This window comes from Zerene cesonia, chromosome 8, assembly GCF_012273895.1.
Source record: "Zerene cesonia ecotype Mississippi chromosome 8, Zerene_cesonia_1.1, whole genome shotgun sequence".
NCBI lineage: Eukaryota > Metazoa > Arthropoda > Insecta > Lepidoptera > Pieridae > Zerene > Zerene cesonia.
Window position 1 is genome coordinate 3,794,027 of NC_052109.1, and position 15,262 is coordinate 3,809,288.

Below are 15,262 nucleotides of genomic sequence, written 5' to 3' on the forward strand. Positions count from 1 at the left end.
ACACAAAAAATTATGAAAGTCGTTTTGGAGTTTGTTTTCAAGTGAAAATTTAAATAAGTATTTGGATTTTAAAACATGAAGGCAAAAAGATAATCGGATTAAGCCAAAAAAAGAAACATGGGAATTGAGAACCTACGCGTTTTTTGAAATAGGTTTAGTACGTAATAAAGTGAAAACTCTACTACTATATATATATACCGTCTTCTGCTGCTGAAATATTGTTCATACAATGACGCTTTTTTTAATTGAGACTTTATGCTTAGTAATGTACTGCCGTACTCATATTTGCACAGAACTTTATATAAATTTTAAATTACTGAATTAGCTACGGAACTTTACAAAAAACTTTTTATTGAAGTCTGTAGCACTGATAAAGCAAAAGGAATAATTTTAATAGACATAATAGTTGTTGACGAACTAAACATCACGTACACCGTACACCGAACTATGGTTTTCGCGAAAAATCATGTGTTTTATGACATGTATATATTTATCATACAGGTCATGACACCAACTTTTGATAACGTCTTCCCTATATATGTATTGTATAAATCACCGACACAATAATTTCACCGCCAGTTACCAAGTAACCATCAAGATGGTGAGGCTTACTAAGGAACAAGTGCAGTTCTATAAAGATAATGGATACATCCATTTGAAGAAACTCATCAAAGGCAAGGAGTTGGAGAGACTCTCTGAAGAATATGACAACTTATTTAAATTGAAGCAAGATAATAAAATTGATGCTGCGTGGGTTGGCACTGATGAAGACAGAAGCGGAAGTGAACTAACAGTAAGCAATTTGAATTTCTTAAAATTTTTATTAAAATGTAGATTGTATGGGGAATAATTTTTAATATTTTAAAATTATAAAATAAGCATCATTAACTATTTCATTTTAGTTGCTAAATCAATTAAGTTCAGTGAAATTTAAAAATTAAATTGACATAAAATTTAACATAAAATATAATAGTGTTAGTATTAATCCTTATAATTACACAATTTTACCGAATTTTTATTACGTTTCTGTCTAAATTTAATTACTTTACTTACGCTTTAACACTTATTACAGGTGAAAGCTATCCATAACCTGCAGATGCATCATGAAGTTTTTGGTAAATATTTGTACAATGAAGATCTCTTGGATGCGTTTGAAGATGTTATGGAAACAAAGAACATAATCTTGCACCACACAAAGGCTAACAACAAACCCCCAGAAAAGGGTGCCAACTACCCAATGCATCAAGTAAGTTTCACTAAAATTTGTATAGTAGTTTTTGGTATACAGAGTTACCTCAGAAAGGTTTTTGCGTATTTAAAATAAGTGTATTTAGTGCCATTACATTTCAAGAAGCATATTTTCTGTAATTTATAACGAGGCTATTTTCGTTTTCGTTTTTATCGAAAACCGCAAATCCCTAATTCTTTATTTTATATAACTTTACACACCGGTTAAAAAAATTGTAAGAAAATGATAGTCATGTCTGATAATATTGTGTTTCCAATTCGTTCGATCGGACAATAACTGCTGTTTACCTATAATTAGAAAAATGAGAGTTTTTTCCTTATAATATCCACTGCTGCTTTTCTACAATTACGCTTACATTCATTATACTTCTTACTATTAACAAAATGTAAAACTTCCAGGATTACCACTACTTCCCCTACGAGAAGGACTCAGTTGTTGCTGCAGCTATGTTCTTAGATGCTGCTACTCCCCACAATGGCACTTTGTTTGTGTACCCTGGATCACACAAATTGGGACCCCTAGAAGACTTTGGCCCTAAAGAAGGAAGCAATTTCCACTACGTTGATCAGGTATTACATACAGATTTTTGGAGTTTCCTATACTTTTATAATAATACTTAATAAAAATGAATTTTCTGATTAGTCCATATTAGTTTATGTTTGCATTAGATTTAGAGAATTGCAGAAACTAGTCCCTCTTCTGAAAAATGTCTTTTATATAAGTATTCATTTTGATCTGTTATCACATTAATGAACTACATTTTTATTTTATAGTTCAAAATCTACTTGGCCACTCAATAGAGATGTTTAAGGTTTCTTTTTTTTCAATAGAAAAAGTTCTCGATCGAGGGCGCGACACCCCTGAACGTTGAGCCTGGCGATGTGGTCATCTTCTCCTACTTCACGGTGCACGGCAGCACGCCCAACCTATCCAACAAGACGCGCCGCATGATGCTCATGCAAGTCACTGATGCTGATGACAGGCCACTCACTGGGGTCCCCACTTGGCCGGGCGCGGGTTGGGTGCTACGTGGTGCCAACAGAGGCCGCGATGCCTCAATAGCTAAACGATACGAAGCGTAATCATTTGTTTATGTTATATGACCTGTTATTGTATAAGTTATTGTATTTTTTAATAAATAGATGCTGTGATTAGTTTGTGTATTTTATTTTGCTTTTTTTCCTCTTTAGTTATGCCTTACTGTTTTTAAATCGTCAATAACTGTACAATTTAAATTAAAATCCATTATAATATAATGTATTGATGAAAGAGACGCTTGACTTATTCACAGATTTTGAAAAAAAAACATATACTCGAATTCTTGGATGAAATGATTTTTATAACATAAAGAAATACCTTTATAGATAATATTAATAACAAACAATATAATATTTATGTTGTACAACAGTAAACTCCTACACTGTGACCTTTCAACTTATCTTATATAAAAATTAAAACATATTTTCTATTACTATTAAATATATATAATTTTAGTTCAATTTCAAAATTTTATTCAATTGTGCTCAACTCTGAATGGCTTGGTTAATATAAGCAATTTTTTATAAGTACTAAATTTTATAAGTACGTACGTAATAACAGGCGCTATGTCTAAATTACACAATCACTACCTCTATAACATACAGAAATTACAAAAATATTGTCTAACTATACAACTTGTTATATGAGAGTAAACATACATATTGCCTACTTTGGCATAAAGAATATTTTAAGCTATTATGGACTGCATTATATAAAAGTAATATGCCGACTGGGATGAGTTACGATGAAGGGACACGTCGTTTCGTGAACGCTGAACAGAGAAATTCTTTTATCAACGTTGTTTGGAGGATAATATCTTCGTCGTAGAGCCAAGCTTTTTATTTACAACTTTGAGCACCCATTCATAAAGTTGCTTTTGGTCACACTTGATACTTTCTTTGAAAGAAAATTATTTCGAGCACTTCACTTAGCACTTTCTTCTTCAGATGTTTTGGTAATTTGGGAACATAATTGTTTTTTGGACTTATCTTAAATTAAAGTGGTCGGTTTATAAAGTAAACGTGGTCGAAATATTAATATGTGATATCTCTTATAGGCTTGAAAAACATCTACGAGGAATATAATATAAACTGTGATGGAAATTTATTTTTGTATATAATTTTTTTAGATATGACATTTGTAGGTTCTGAATACATTAAGGAACCTAAGTTTTGTATTTATGTCACCAATTAATAAAACAGTTTGTGAGTGTTATTTTAAATAGATCGAAACATTAAAAATTGCACATATTATTTTCAAGTATCTTATAAAATAAATTCGTGACATTTACGATTTTATAAATATTTAATTTGTTGTATTTTTCATCGCTTGGATTAGGATTTATGATAATAACTGTTATAAATTACAAAAATAACCAGTCGACTACTAAGGGCGGAGCTGGAGCGACTAAATGATTACATATAGCTAGTAATAACCCTTTGACTATTTCAAGTTTGAAAATTATGTGAAATTTAATAAATCAAATCTAAACGTGACCTATGAATTACTTTAATTGATTTTATTCGTAGACTTGCAAAAAAAGCAGTGGTGGCTCAGTGGTGAGAACCTCGGACTTTAAAATCGATAAGTCGGGGTTCGAGACCGGGCGATCGTGCAGGAAATAAATTGATTTTTCAATTTATCTGCACATGTGGATAACATCACCACTGCTTAAAACGGTGAAGGAAAACATCGTGACGAAACCGGCATGTCCAAGAATCAAAAAGTTCGACGACATGTGACATCTGCCAACACGCACTTGCCCAGTGTGGTGGATTATGGCCTGAACCCTCATAGGAGGCCTGTGTCCCAGCAGTGGGAACATAGGCTGATGACGATTCGTAGACTGTCAATACTGCAGAATTTTGTGAACTGCGTCGTAAATAATGACATTTTGTAATTAGTTTTGTTATTTAAAAACACTTAATTTTAATATTTTATTTTTACAGATAAGACTCCTTTACCGATATTGTTTAATTGTACGACATTTTATGGTTTTATAAACACATTGATAAGAAGTCAAATGGCAAATCTCCCATTGGGTGATTGGGTGTTTTATGGAACCTTAAGCATAGTACTATATGATTAATTATCTATTTATTGTGAAATATGCGACGTAGCATATCGCAAATCATACTATTCTAGAAAAATATGGAATGATATTATGAATTCGAAATCAACTTTTAATGTTGTGAACTTATATGAACTGAATTGAACTTATATCACGGTTATAAGAACATCTAACATTATTATTATTATAATGCGGCTTAGTTTATTTGTTTTATTTCAAGCATAGTTACCGTCACAACCGCCGTGACTTATGTTAGCTGTGGACCTAAGATAAACACAAAAGGTAAAACTTTGCATCAAAAGATGGGCTTCGTAATTATAAACGTTTTTGTACTAAGTAGTTTAGTTACACAAACATATAACATTCCCACCTCCATATTCATTGAATAAAAAAGTGGATGTAAGTTTTCCATTTTCAATGGTTTAAAGTACAGCTAACATTTTACAAGAAACCAATAAGTATCACGAAGAACGAAATTAGCGTACAATAAAATCATAGTATGCAAATTGCAAATTCTTATATAGTTATACCAGCCCTTATACCGATTTCACAGATAGAATTTGTGGTGCTGCAGCTCCTTGGTACAGTGGTTAACGACGGTGAGCATAAAACCGAGAGCTCTTGAGTTCTATTCCCAGTGGGGACCTTACAAAAAATATTTACATACATAGTCTGGCAGGACACATAAGGCTGATGACCTACTTGTCCATAAAGAAAATTGATCTGTGAAACAGATGTACATTATTTGCCCATACCACAATAGGAGACACGGGACTACAGGTCTGGAATGTAGTGCTGGCTGGTTATTTCCGTTTTGATGTAATGTTTATTATTATTAAAGGGTTATATAATATTATGATAATAAAAACCTACATCCACGCAAATTTAAGAATTTTAGAGGTCTTCATTTTTAATTCGTTTATCTTATAAAAATAATCTGCTCAGAATTTGTTGGAAATATTTGAAAAAGAAAGTATAAACGAAAATTTTATAAATTATATAATTGTACGCATAAAAAATCCTTTGTACTGAATGTCTTCTTTAACCTCAATATTAAAAAGTTACATCAGTATTACATTAAAAAGTCTATAGAGTAAATATATGATTATTTATTAATAACAAACTAATTTATTTTTTGTTGTAATCACGTTGACCTTAACATTTATAATTATTATCATGGCTAATTTACAACATTATTGATGTGTTCAAAACAAATTTGTGATATCAATGTTCATACTCATTGAATTATGGAATAGAACTATCAAATTATTATTACGTTCCCTATTTTCAATAACCATTGCAATAACCAAAATCTGAAGATCTGTGACAATGATACAAATGTATAAAGAATTGGAATGAATTATTGTTTTCGTTTTGGTAGGTATATCTCGCTCTTTTTTTTCTTTCTCGTCTGTATTATAGAGTCATATAGAAGTAATCGAAAATAATTAGTTAAACAAGTAACGCAGAATAACAATAAAAAAAAAATACCGAAATGTACGAAAACTACCGAACCGAATCTTTATATTGAGACATAACATCTTTAAAAACGTTCATATCACTTGTTTATATAAAACCACGATACTACTATTGTGACACTCGATTCTAAAAGCCAATGTCACAATGGTAAGACTTACAAAAGCGCAAATACAGTTTTATAAAGACAATGGATATCTGCATTTAAAAAACTTAATAAAAGGAAGAGAGCTAGAAAGACTATCAGAAGAATATGATAATTTGTTTCAAAGAAAAAAGGACTCTGCTTTAGAAAGCTCGTGGGTGGGAACAGATGGAGATCGAGAAGGCAAATCAGAATTAACAGTTAGTAATTGTGTACCTTCCTTGTGCATTGTGTCTAGAAAGATAATTTAGAAAGCGTAAAAATATCTTTATTTTATAGGTTAAAGGAATTCACAATTTACAAATGCATCATGAAGTGTTCGCAAGATATCTCTATAATGAGGATTTATTGGATGCCTTAGAAGATGTTATGGGTACTAAGAATATTGTATTACATCACACAAAAGCGCATACAAAGCCACCTGAAAAAGGAGCATCCTATGCCATGCATCAGGTGAGTAACTCATTTAAATAATATAATATTAGTCCTGTACTCACTAAACGGTCAGTCATAGACCGGTGCATGCAATATAATATTATACTGTATATGTATAAGATATTTTTTAGTGCATAGGTACAATGACTTATAATTACTTTATGTGTTCTCGAAGTCTCATTAAAATAATAATATATATCTGTACCGATGATTGATGATTTCGTAAATATGCATTTCAGGACTATCATTATTTCCGTTATGAAAAGCATTCCATGGTGGCAGCCACGTTATTTTTGGACGCCTCGAATGAAGAGAATGGTACATTATTTGTATACCCAGGTTCTCATAAACTTGGTCCTTTAGAAGATATTGGAGCTAAGGAGGGTAGCGACTTTCATTATCTCGATCAGGTAAAATGCAAAAATATATTGTAGGTAGGAATTTTGGTGTTAATGGGTTTTATGGCTGTATAGCGTGAATAAACTTAAATTAGTAAGACAACATTACAATATTTTACAAGTTTCTTATCATATTGTGTGACCCCCAAGTTGAACAAAACTGACGTAAACTGTAATATAATTTCAGATTACATAACAAAATTATCATTTATACATTTACTTAACTCATATGGCTGATTTCTTTTTGCATTATGAAAAAGAATACTTTCATTTCTGAGCCGTAATGGCCATTTCACCTTAATGATTTAATGATTATTTTGTGCAATGTGCTTTTAGTCCAAAAACAAAAATATTACATTTTTAAGTCCTCACTCTTCTGCGCAGTAAAACATAGATTAATAATGTATTTGTTAGTTGTTGTCTGTGTTCCTGGGTATGAATGAATGTTTGTCTATGTTTGTCTATGTTTGTCTGTGTTTGTCTATGTTTGTATTTTTTAGGAGAAGTATCCAATCGAAAAAGCGACGCCTGTTATTGCGGATCCCGGCGATGTTCTAATATTCTCCTACTTCACGATTCACGGCAGCCCTCCAAACAGATCTACCCAGAGTCGCCGCATTTTACTTGTTCAAGTTGCAGACGCAGATGACAGACAAGTCGATGGCTTTCCTGATAAGCCATGCCGTGGACTTGTGTTGCGTGGCGTCAATAAATTTAAGGATGCAAATATTTTCAGGAGAAATCAATATGACTAAATTATATGATTATTTCAAGTTTAATTGTTTGCCATTTTACATAAAACCTTATGATTCTTAATTATCCATTACTACATGTAAAAATACAGGTTTAATAAAGACGAATAGAAAGAAGATGATATAGTTATGTGAAAAACTAACATAATTAACTAACCTATAGACACCATTATTTTAAACAATAATATTCACAAAGAATTATTAAGAATAACAATAAGTCATTACTTCGCTTGAAGCTTTGTTGCGTGCGATTCTTTTGTTTGACTCATCAAATTTCTTATCAGCATTCAAGGTGCCCTTAACTGAATAGAGTGAAGCGCCCTAGCGGCAATTAACTCTGCTCATTAACACACTATTTTCATTCGATGGTGGGAAATCAAGGGAGTTTCTTTAGTTCTTCTAACGGTTTTTGTATCACGCGTGGGTTCATGTGCTGACTGAGGGTCAATTATACTGATTTCTGTCTTTTGAATACCTTACACGTAGCTAATTTTTATTCTTATGTATTATTCCTTTGATACCTTGTACTATTTATTATGTGCATGTTTTTATTTGACTACATACGTCATCTCTTTGAAAAATTAGTTAGATTTCGATTTTTTTTTAATGTACACAGTGTAGCTTTTATAATAACTATAAAATAGCAATACCGCACAAAGATAAACCGCAAAGCGGATATATAAACTGTATTCAACGGGATGCGGCACGTTAGCTTTCAATATCGAAAGCGATACAAATCCACATTTACATTGCATTGGCAAAAGAAGCAATCTGATATTGGGGTAAACAGGATCGTTGCGGTGTGTAGTCGATACAGGTTGATTTATTCCGGGTAAACATCTTCTATAGAATTGGATTACTCTAGGAAGAGATCTCTTTTAGAGCTCCCCGCTACGTTCATCGTTCGTCAAATTTCCTTAACACGACAATATGATATTGATTATGATCAATAATAAAATGTTTAACATCCAGTTAATGCATCCCTTTGAGCATTTATTTGATGAATTCGTGAGTACCACGCAGGGGGTAGGATTTTTTTTAATTTATTAGTTTAAGAATTCTAGGCATATCCAAAACGCAATATTCAGTGAAACTGCTCTGTCCAAGTACAAGCATTGACAGGGAATCAGCTTGTAAAGTCAGGTGTCTTGTTGAGAATAGCCAAGTGTGTTCCAAATTCGTATTAATCCTACAAGAATTGAGCACGTTATCAGTGAGTCGCACCTGCCTTGCCCGGAACGTCATGTGAATGCACCGCACACCTACATCTAAGCCGATTTGTGATTTTGATACATGTGTTACGTTAGATTTGCTTAGGCACGATTTCTTACTTTAAATTGCTTTGTGCATATCTATAATATACAGACCAGTAATAGCCCTATTGAATTCGAATACATTAGAACCTGTAAAATGACATATTATATTTTAAAACATGCATCGCTAAAGACGAAATAGGTATTAGAGAAGTATTTCAATTTGATTTAATTTTTTAAACTTCAGCAATTAGATTTTTTTTTAGAATAAAAATGGTACAACTACAAAACATTTTTGAATCTAAATGTTATATTTACATACATGTTGAGCTAAACTCTAAACATCGGGCATTTCCACGTTACCTGCACCAAATACCATTATGAATTATTAATTTGGATATATTTCACGAGGGCATAAAGCTTTAACTACTGAAGTTGTAAAAGTAGGTCATAAGCTGAATAGTCAAATTTATCTTTCCGAATCCCGCAAGATATATTATAAGAGTCGTAGTTACGAGAGCGTTTCAAATTGGATGGTTTCCACGACCAAACTAGACCAATCGTACAATAGTCAAATTAAACTACTACACAAACTAATACATTATTTACAGCGTCTGCATTGGTATCACTAGACAATACGAGCAGTAGAGATAGCAAGTAAATACGGTAAATCAGGTTTACAATTTTGCTGTAGTGTTTCGTGCTTAAAAATTTTAGGTATCTGGAATCCTAATGGAATGTGTACAAAATTAGCAAAACAATAATGGTTGAACAACATTACACTTAAAGTAATATAATCCTAAATAATTAATTCGAAGTGTAGACCACATAGAAATTGTTTTAATTCCTGAAAAATTAAGTGAATTCTATCCACCTATGTCTGAAAAAACAGCGCCATAGGCGATTTGTACCGTAACAATATAATGTACATTACATTAAGAAGATTGTAACGAACACCAGACTTCGCATACACAATTTTGAATAACGTCACAATTACGTGCGCTCAAATTACCGAGGGGCCTACCAATCTAACGATTTAAATCTTTGATCGTATTATGGTTACGTCATCAGCTAGCGCTCCGAAAGCGTTATAGCTGTTCTTAATTACCTAATGCTTTGTGGTCTAATATCATGAAATTCATAGCTTGATTTTCGTAGGCACTTTTTTGGTTAGTTATGAGATTGTTATAGCCTACAACTTGATAACGTATTCTTTAATTACGTTTTTTATTTATTTGCAATTCAATAGCAAATCGTATACAAAAATGAAATAAATAGTTTAGTGAACGTGCTGTTTTATTATCTGGACGCTAATTACTATTTTGTAGAGGCTTCCATTCCTCGATGAAGGTCGAGTTCCTCCTTTTATCTGCAAAGTATCTCGCCTCCGTTGATGAATATAATATAACGGTCCATTATATTCTCATTATTAAGTCATCTGAGGTAAAGTCTATGACATTTTCAAGGGATTTTTTGCATTAAGATGAACGGCTATGCCACCTGCTAGGGAAAAAGGTTATAAAAATTTATAGAGAATTTTTCAGAACTAAGCGTGTTTAAATAATATTGAGCTGAATGTGCACCTGGATTTTAAAATATTTAAACGTTTACACATGTGTGCATTATTAATTCCAACTTTTATATTATTTTTTGACGCAATAATGTGATTATATAATTAATACATTATTATATTTATTTGTATTTGAATTGAAGTGTAACTGTGTTTCTATTACAACATGGACGAGTATTATAAAATTCCTAACTTTAAGAATTTTCGTATTCACTGCAAATGCGTACCGATATAATGTTTGTATTGTTGGTGCCCAGAAGACAATGGCAGTGCATTTTGCAGAGCCATGAACAGCTATCGAGGCGTGACACGGTTACGTGAGTTGTTGAGAATTCCCTTGTGAATACAACTTCATTCCATGTTATGTTATAGTAACTGTAAGATTTGTTGGATATGCAAGTTGAGAATGTAATGTATGGTATGTCGTGCCACACATTATATATCGTTAGAGTAACTTGCACGTACACGTACAAAAACATGTAATTTCGTATGTCTTTAAAAATGCTGTAAAACATTTTGTAATATGTTATTGATATGAAAATTGCAAACAGATTCTTGTTTTTTATTAGATATAAAATATTGGGATTGAGAAATTTTTAAAGAATAGAAAAAATTTTGATCACGACGCGTGATTCCGCCTTATTTATAAAGCATTTCAATGCTATAAAACTAAAAATTAAATATTGGGATTGTTTTTATAATTTTTATGCTTATATTTCTGTGGTTGTTCGTAACCCTATAACCTATACGTGCTTTGATTTTTAAATAAATCTTGGTATATATTCAAAACTACTATTTTAAAATATTTGTTGAAACATTCATGAGTTTCGAACTTGTGCGGGCATGAATACATAATCATTCAAAAACATCTGCAGTTTGCTAAAAAAGTTGAGCAAAAAAACTGCATAAATCCTGGTTTACCAACTAGTTGTGTATGTATATCTGTAATTCGGTGCAAACTACAACGTCGCGCTTTTAATAAAGTTCAAAACTTTGAACAAGTTTAATTTAGTAATGGTGTTTATTCTTTTTTTCGTTTTTCACTGTATATTTTCCAGTGGCTTTCAAATAACGAGGCAGTCGGACGCGAAGCCTCCGACAATCATATTTATTGTTTTCCAATCCAACTGAATTCAATGCAGATAGCTAACCTTTCACGTTTTTCAAGCTCATGGGAGAATCATAATTATTATTCGTTCAGTAAATTTCATAAAATTAATTCATTCCTTCTTCTCAATCCTATGAACATAATTATGTTAGAGTTTATACGGATGTAATTAAGTCTGGTAAAACATCATCACTTATGTGAATGACATCTGGTAAGTACAGTGGCGTAGCTTATATTCTGAATTAATTGTAGAATGTATAGCAATAATAAATGTACAATATTAACCCACTGCAATAAAAATAAACATGAACTAAACTGAGTATATATATCCTATCCTATCTATTATTTGCGAAATAACTTAAAATGTAATGCTCGAATATACTTGAAAGATGGAACATTCTGGAAAGGATTCTAAATATAACATACGAGTATCTTGTACCTGTTCGTATTATTGCATTCGTGAAGCAGATTCACGCCAAGCCTGCTTTAAGTGGATTCTATCTTGCGGGCTTATCGAACGAATGTATTAAAGGTAGGAATGTACCTTGTACCAGCTGTACCTACAATTTACGAACTTTTTCTTTAAGAATTTACTAATTTAGTATACAATTGCATTTCTAAATTTTATTACTCTCCAGTCGGTACTGAAAGGTTTTTTTTTGGTATTTCTCCAATAGGTATCCTTACTAAAATTTTAAACTACTTCAACATAATAACAATACTTTTGCTGAATAACTATACCAAAAGTGGAATCTACGAGTAATACCTGCAAAGGATGTTAAAGGTTAATCAAACAAAATTAATCCTTAAGTCTCAGTTCCAAAAACGCTAACATAAAATAAATTACGATAATCTTCAGTGATACTGTTCATACGTTAGAATACACGGCAAAATCATAAATAATATTAAAGTAAAGCATCATAGTTTGCATAGTATTAAATTTTAATCTGACAAATTAAAGTTACTAGAAAAGAAGACGGGAGCAAAGCTCCGAGTAAACCTAGGTAAATATAAAACAATTAGTTTGTCCACTAACCCCTTATTAAAATGTTAATGAAACACAAACAACGGCGATTATGCCAATTCTGCGGGTTATTATGACAGAGAAAGCATAGCATGTAATGTAACAAATGAGTAACACGCGGCGTAGTATCGTCGAAATTAAACATACCCCAGTTTTTGAACCGTCCGGAATTTTCAGTATTTTCAAGTATAAATTTACCAGTTAGTTAAACACGATGTGGACCGTCATTAAAAGTGCTTGCAGCGGTCGGGTGAAGAATGTGAGGAATAAAATAAAATGTGCGATACAATGGCGTTGGGAGTGTGAACATTTGGCGCGCTCCCGTTGGCTTCTGCATTCTTAATGTCCGTACATAAACCTTAATGAATCAGAAACAGATGGTTTTAATAACATTTGCTTTGAATCGATGCTCATTCGATATAATTTGTGCATGATTTTGCGCGAATGTTCTGTCTTTATTTGGTGAAGCAGCAAAAGCGAACTCCAAGTAAGTTGAATTAAGTATTCAATGTTATTTGTTAAATGTCTGATAATCAAGATAAAACATAACAAGTAACAGTATTGGAATAAACTGATATATTTAATGTAATCAATATGTTCGTGAATCGTGTATGTACAATCAGATATAATATAATCCAAACAATCAACAAAGCTAATACGTAGATATCAATTTATTTTGTACCTAAAGGTTACTAGGAAATTGTATCTAATTCAGTATGTCATGAAGAGAAATTCAGAGGCTGTAAAGAGCAAGTCTTGTTCGTTTATACGCATCGTTGAACTGATTGGATAAGGTAAGGCTTACTGAACTCAATCACAACGTGTATTGAATTTGGATATATTAATATTAATGCTGGGAATATCAGGTTATAATATACGCTGTTACGGCAAATTTGGAGTAATTATACGTAGAAGTAGATCCTTATAAATGGATTAAAAAAACAACACAATTATTACTTGTGTCATATTTCGGGGCATAAAAAAAAATTAATGTTTATTTGTAAATTTTTTTTTTACTAATTTATTAATTAAATTTTAAGACTGCCCCAAGCCATGTCCGGGTAGACGCTTTTTAACAATTATTGTCCCTTTCCGAGCGGAGACAAAACTAATAAATAAAATTCTGTTAAGTTTTCTTGAATTATAAACTGTGTAAACTGTTAATGACATGACTTTGATTTTTATATTTTTAAAACTTAAGGGTTTAGAGAAAAACAGGAAAGTTTTTATGTATAAACACAGTACATTTAAATATGGATCTATATATGATCTATATAGTTCGTATAACTTTGTGTATATGGGAACATAAAGCTTTGTATTATTTCTCATCATTCGTATATCTGATTGCGAGGTTTTCGATTGTGCGCAGCCATTCACTCCCCCAAGCGGTTGAGATTCAAATCGCAACTGATAAACTACTTAGATATACGAAAGTTTTTCTCCAAGCTTTTCTCATCACAATCGCAATAATATGACGTCTCAGTAGTAACTTTATCTGACAGCACCACTCGATAGACAAAGGACCCGCGTCTCACTCTTGTAATTTACTTCCTTTTTCTCTTTGAATTTGTTTTTAACATTCCCCTCTTGAAGGGCTGTTATCTGGAAAGCGCTTCGTCCTTACGCTTTTTATACCATTCAGAATATGATTTGATGCGGGCCTCGCCTCCATATTTTCTTTCCTTAGAATTTGAGTATGATGAATATTGAAAAATACTGGAATTCTTTATTAGGTCACATCATTCATTTGAAAAGCGTCTTAAGAATTCTATAAAAACGTTTTATGCCGATGTTTGAATGGGTACTCAAGGAAGCAAACGTATTAATTATACGTACGTTGATGAAATATAAAATCTTGTGCTAATGATTCCAACATAAAAGATAATATCCTTATAAGTTCTCATGGAATGAGAGTTAGGTAGATATAAAAGTTAATGTAAACGTTAGGAACAAATAAAACGCCTAATGAAAAAAGGTTGTATAGGCTGCAAAGATATAAAAATAATAATAACGTTCATTTAGTAGGAAAGCAGAATTTTAATGGTACTTTTAGAGCGTACAGCTGTGCCGTCCAACTTTGTGAGTGGTCCCGAACGGTCCTGCTCGCGTTATTACCGAAATGAATTGTCTTGATATACTGGAAACTTCGTTTAGACCAAAGTTATCGAGCACATTTTCACACTCCACAAGAGGTAACGATTTATGTAGTTTATATAAGAGATAAAAATGTGTGTTAACTATGATTTCCTCATTACTCCCACAACAGGGCAGAAGAAGTTAAGTCATTCCAAAATAAGATATAAGCATTCAAATTGGTGCAATATTTCATACTACAAATATTTTAAAATTTTTAAATGATATTAAGGAAAAGAAATAAAAAAAATCAGTACTCACAATCACCATTACTTTGAATTTTTAGATTTGGGCAATGTGTTATTGAGAAATGAATCATCATAGCTTAATTAAAATACCTTATTTATAATAATTTCTCTCAGAGTAACTGCAAGAAGCTTTCAATGCTATACGCAGTAAATGCTATTTAAAACTGGGGATATTAAAATTTATTAAAGGCGGCAGACCCATTTATACTCCAACGAGAACTGCAGGAGTGTAAGATAATCATGATTCGCATTTCGCAGTGCGATTGGATGCGGTATTGTGGGCTGATGCTCGCTTTGTTCCTCATCTATTGCCGTTACCACAATTCGTTTCCAACTTTTTTCAGCGCACCACTTTCATTCCC

General features: G+C 32.1%; 2 protein-coding genes across 2 annotated transcripts; both read left to right on the forward strand.

Annotated features, from left to right (window-relative positions):
* Nucleotides 1–598: 598 nt before the first annotated feature.
* Nucleotides 599–2,364, forward strand: LOC119828660 (phytanoyl-CoA dioxygenase, peroxisomal-like). The gene is made up of 4 exons (XM_038350896.1): nucleotides 599–793; nucleotides 1,073–1,246; nucleotides 1,648–1,818; nucleotides 2,080–2,364. Exons 1-4 carry the CDS (start codon nucleotides 599–601, stop codon nucleotides 2,329–2,331), a joined length of 792 nt encoding a protein of 263 aa, XP_038206824.1. The 3' UTR covers nucleotides 2,332–2,364.
* Nucleotides 2,365–5,981: 3,617 nt separating this feature from the next.
* Nucleotides 5,982–7,567, forward strand: LOC119828712 (phytanoyl-CoA dioxygenase, peroxisomal-like). The gene is made up of 4 exons (XM_038350953.1): nucleotides 5,982–6,179; nucleotides 6,259–6,432; nucleotides 6,654–6,824; nucleotides 7,313–7,567. The coding sequence occupies exons 1-4, from the start codon at nucleotides 5,982–5,984 to the stop codon at nucleotides 7,565–7,567; spliced, it is 798 nt and encodes a 265-aa protein (XP_038206881.1).
* Nucleotides 7,568–15,262: the final 7,695 nt, after the last annotated feature.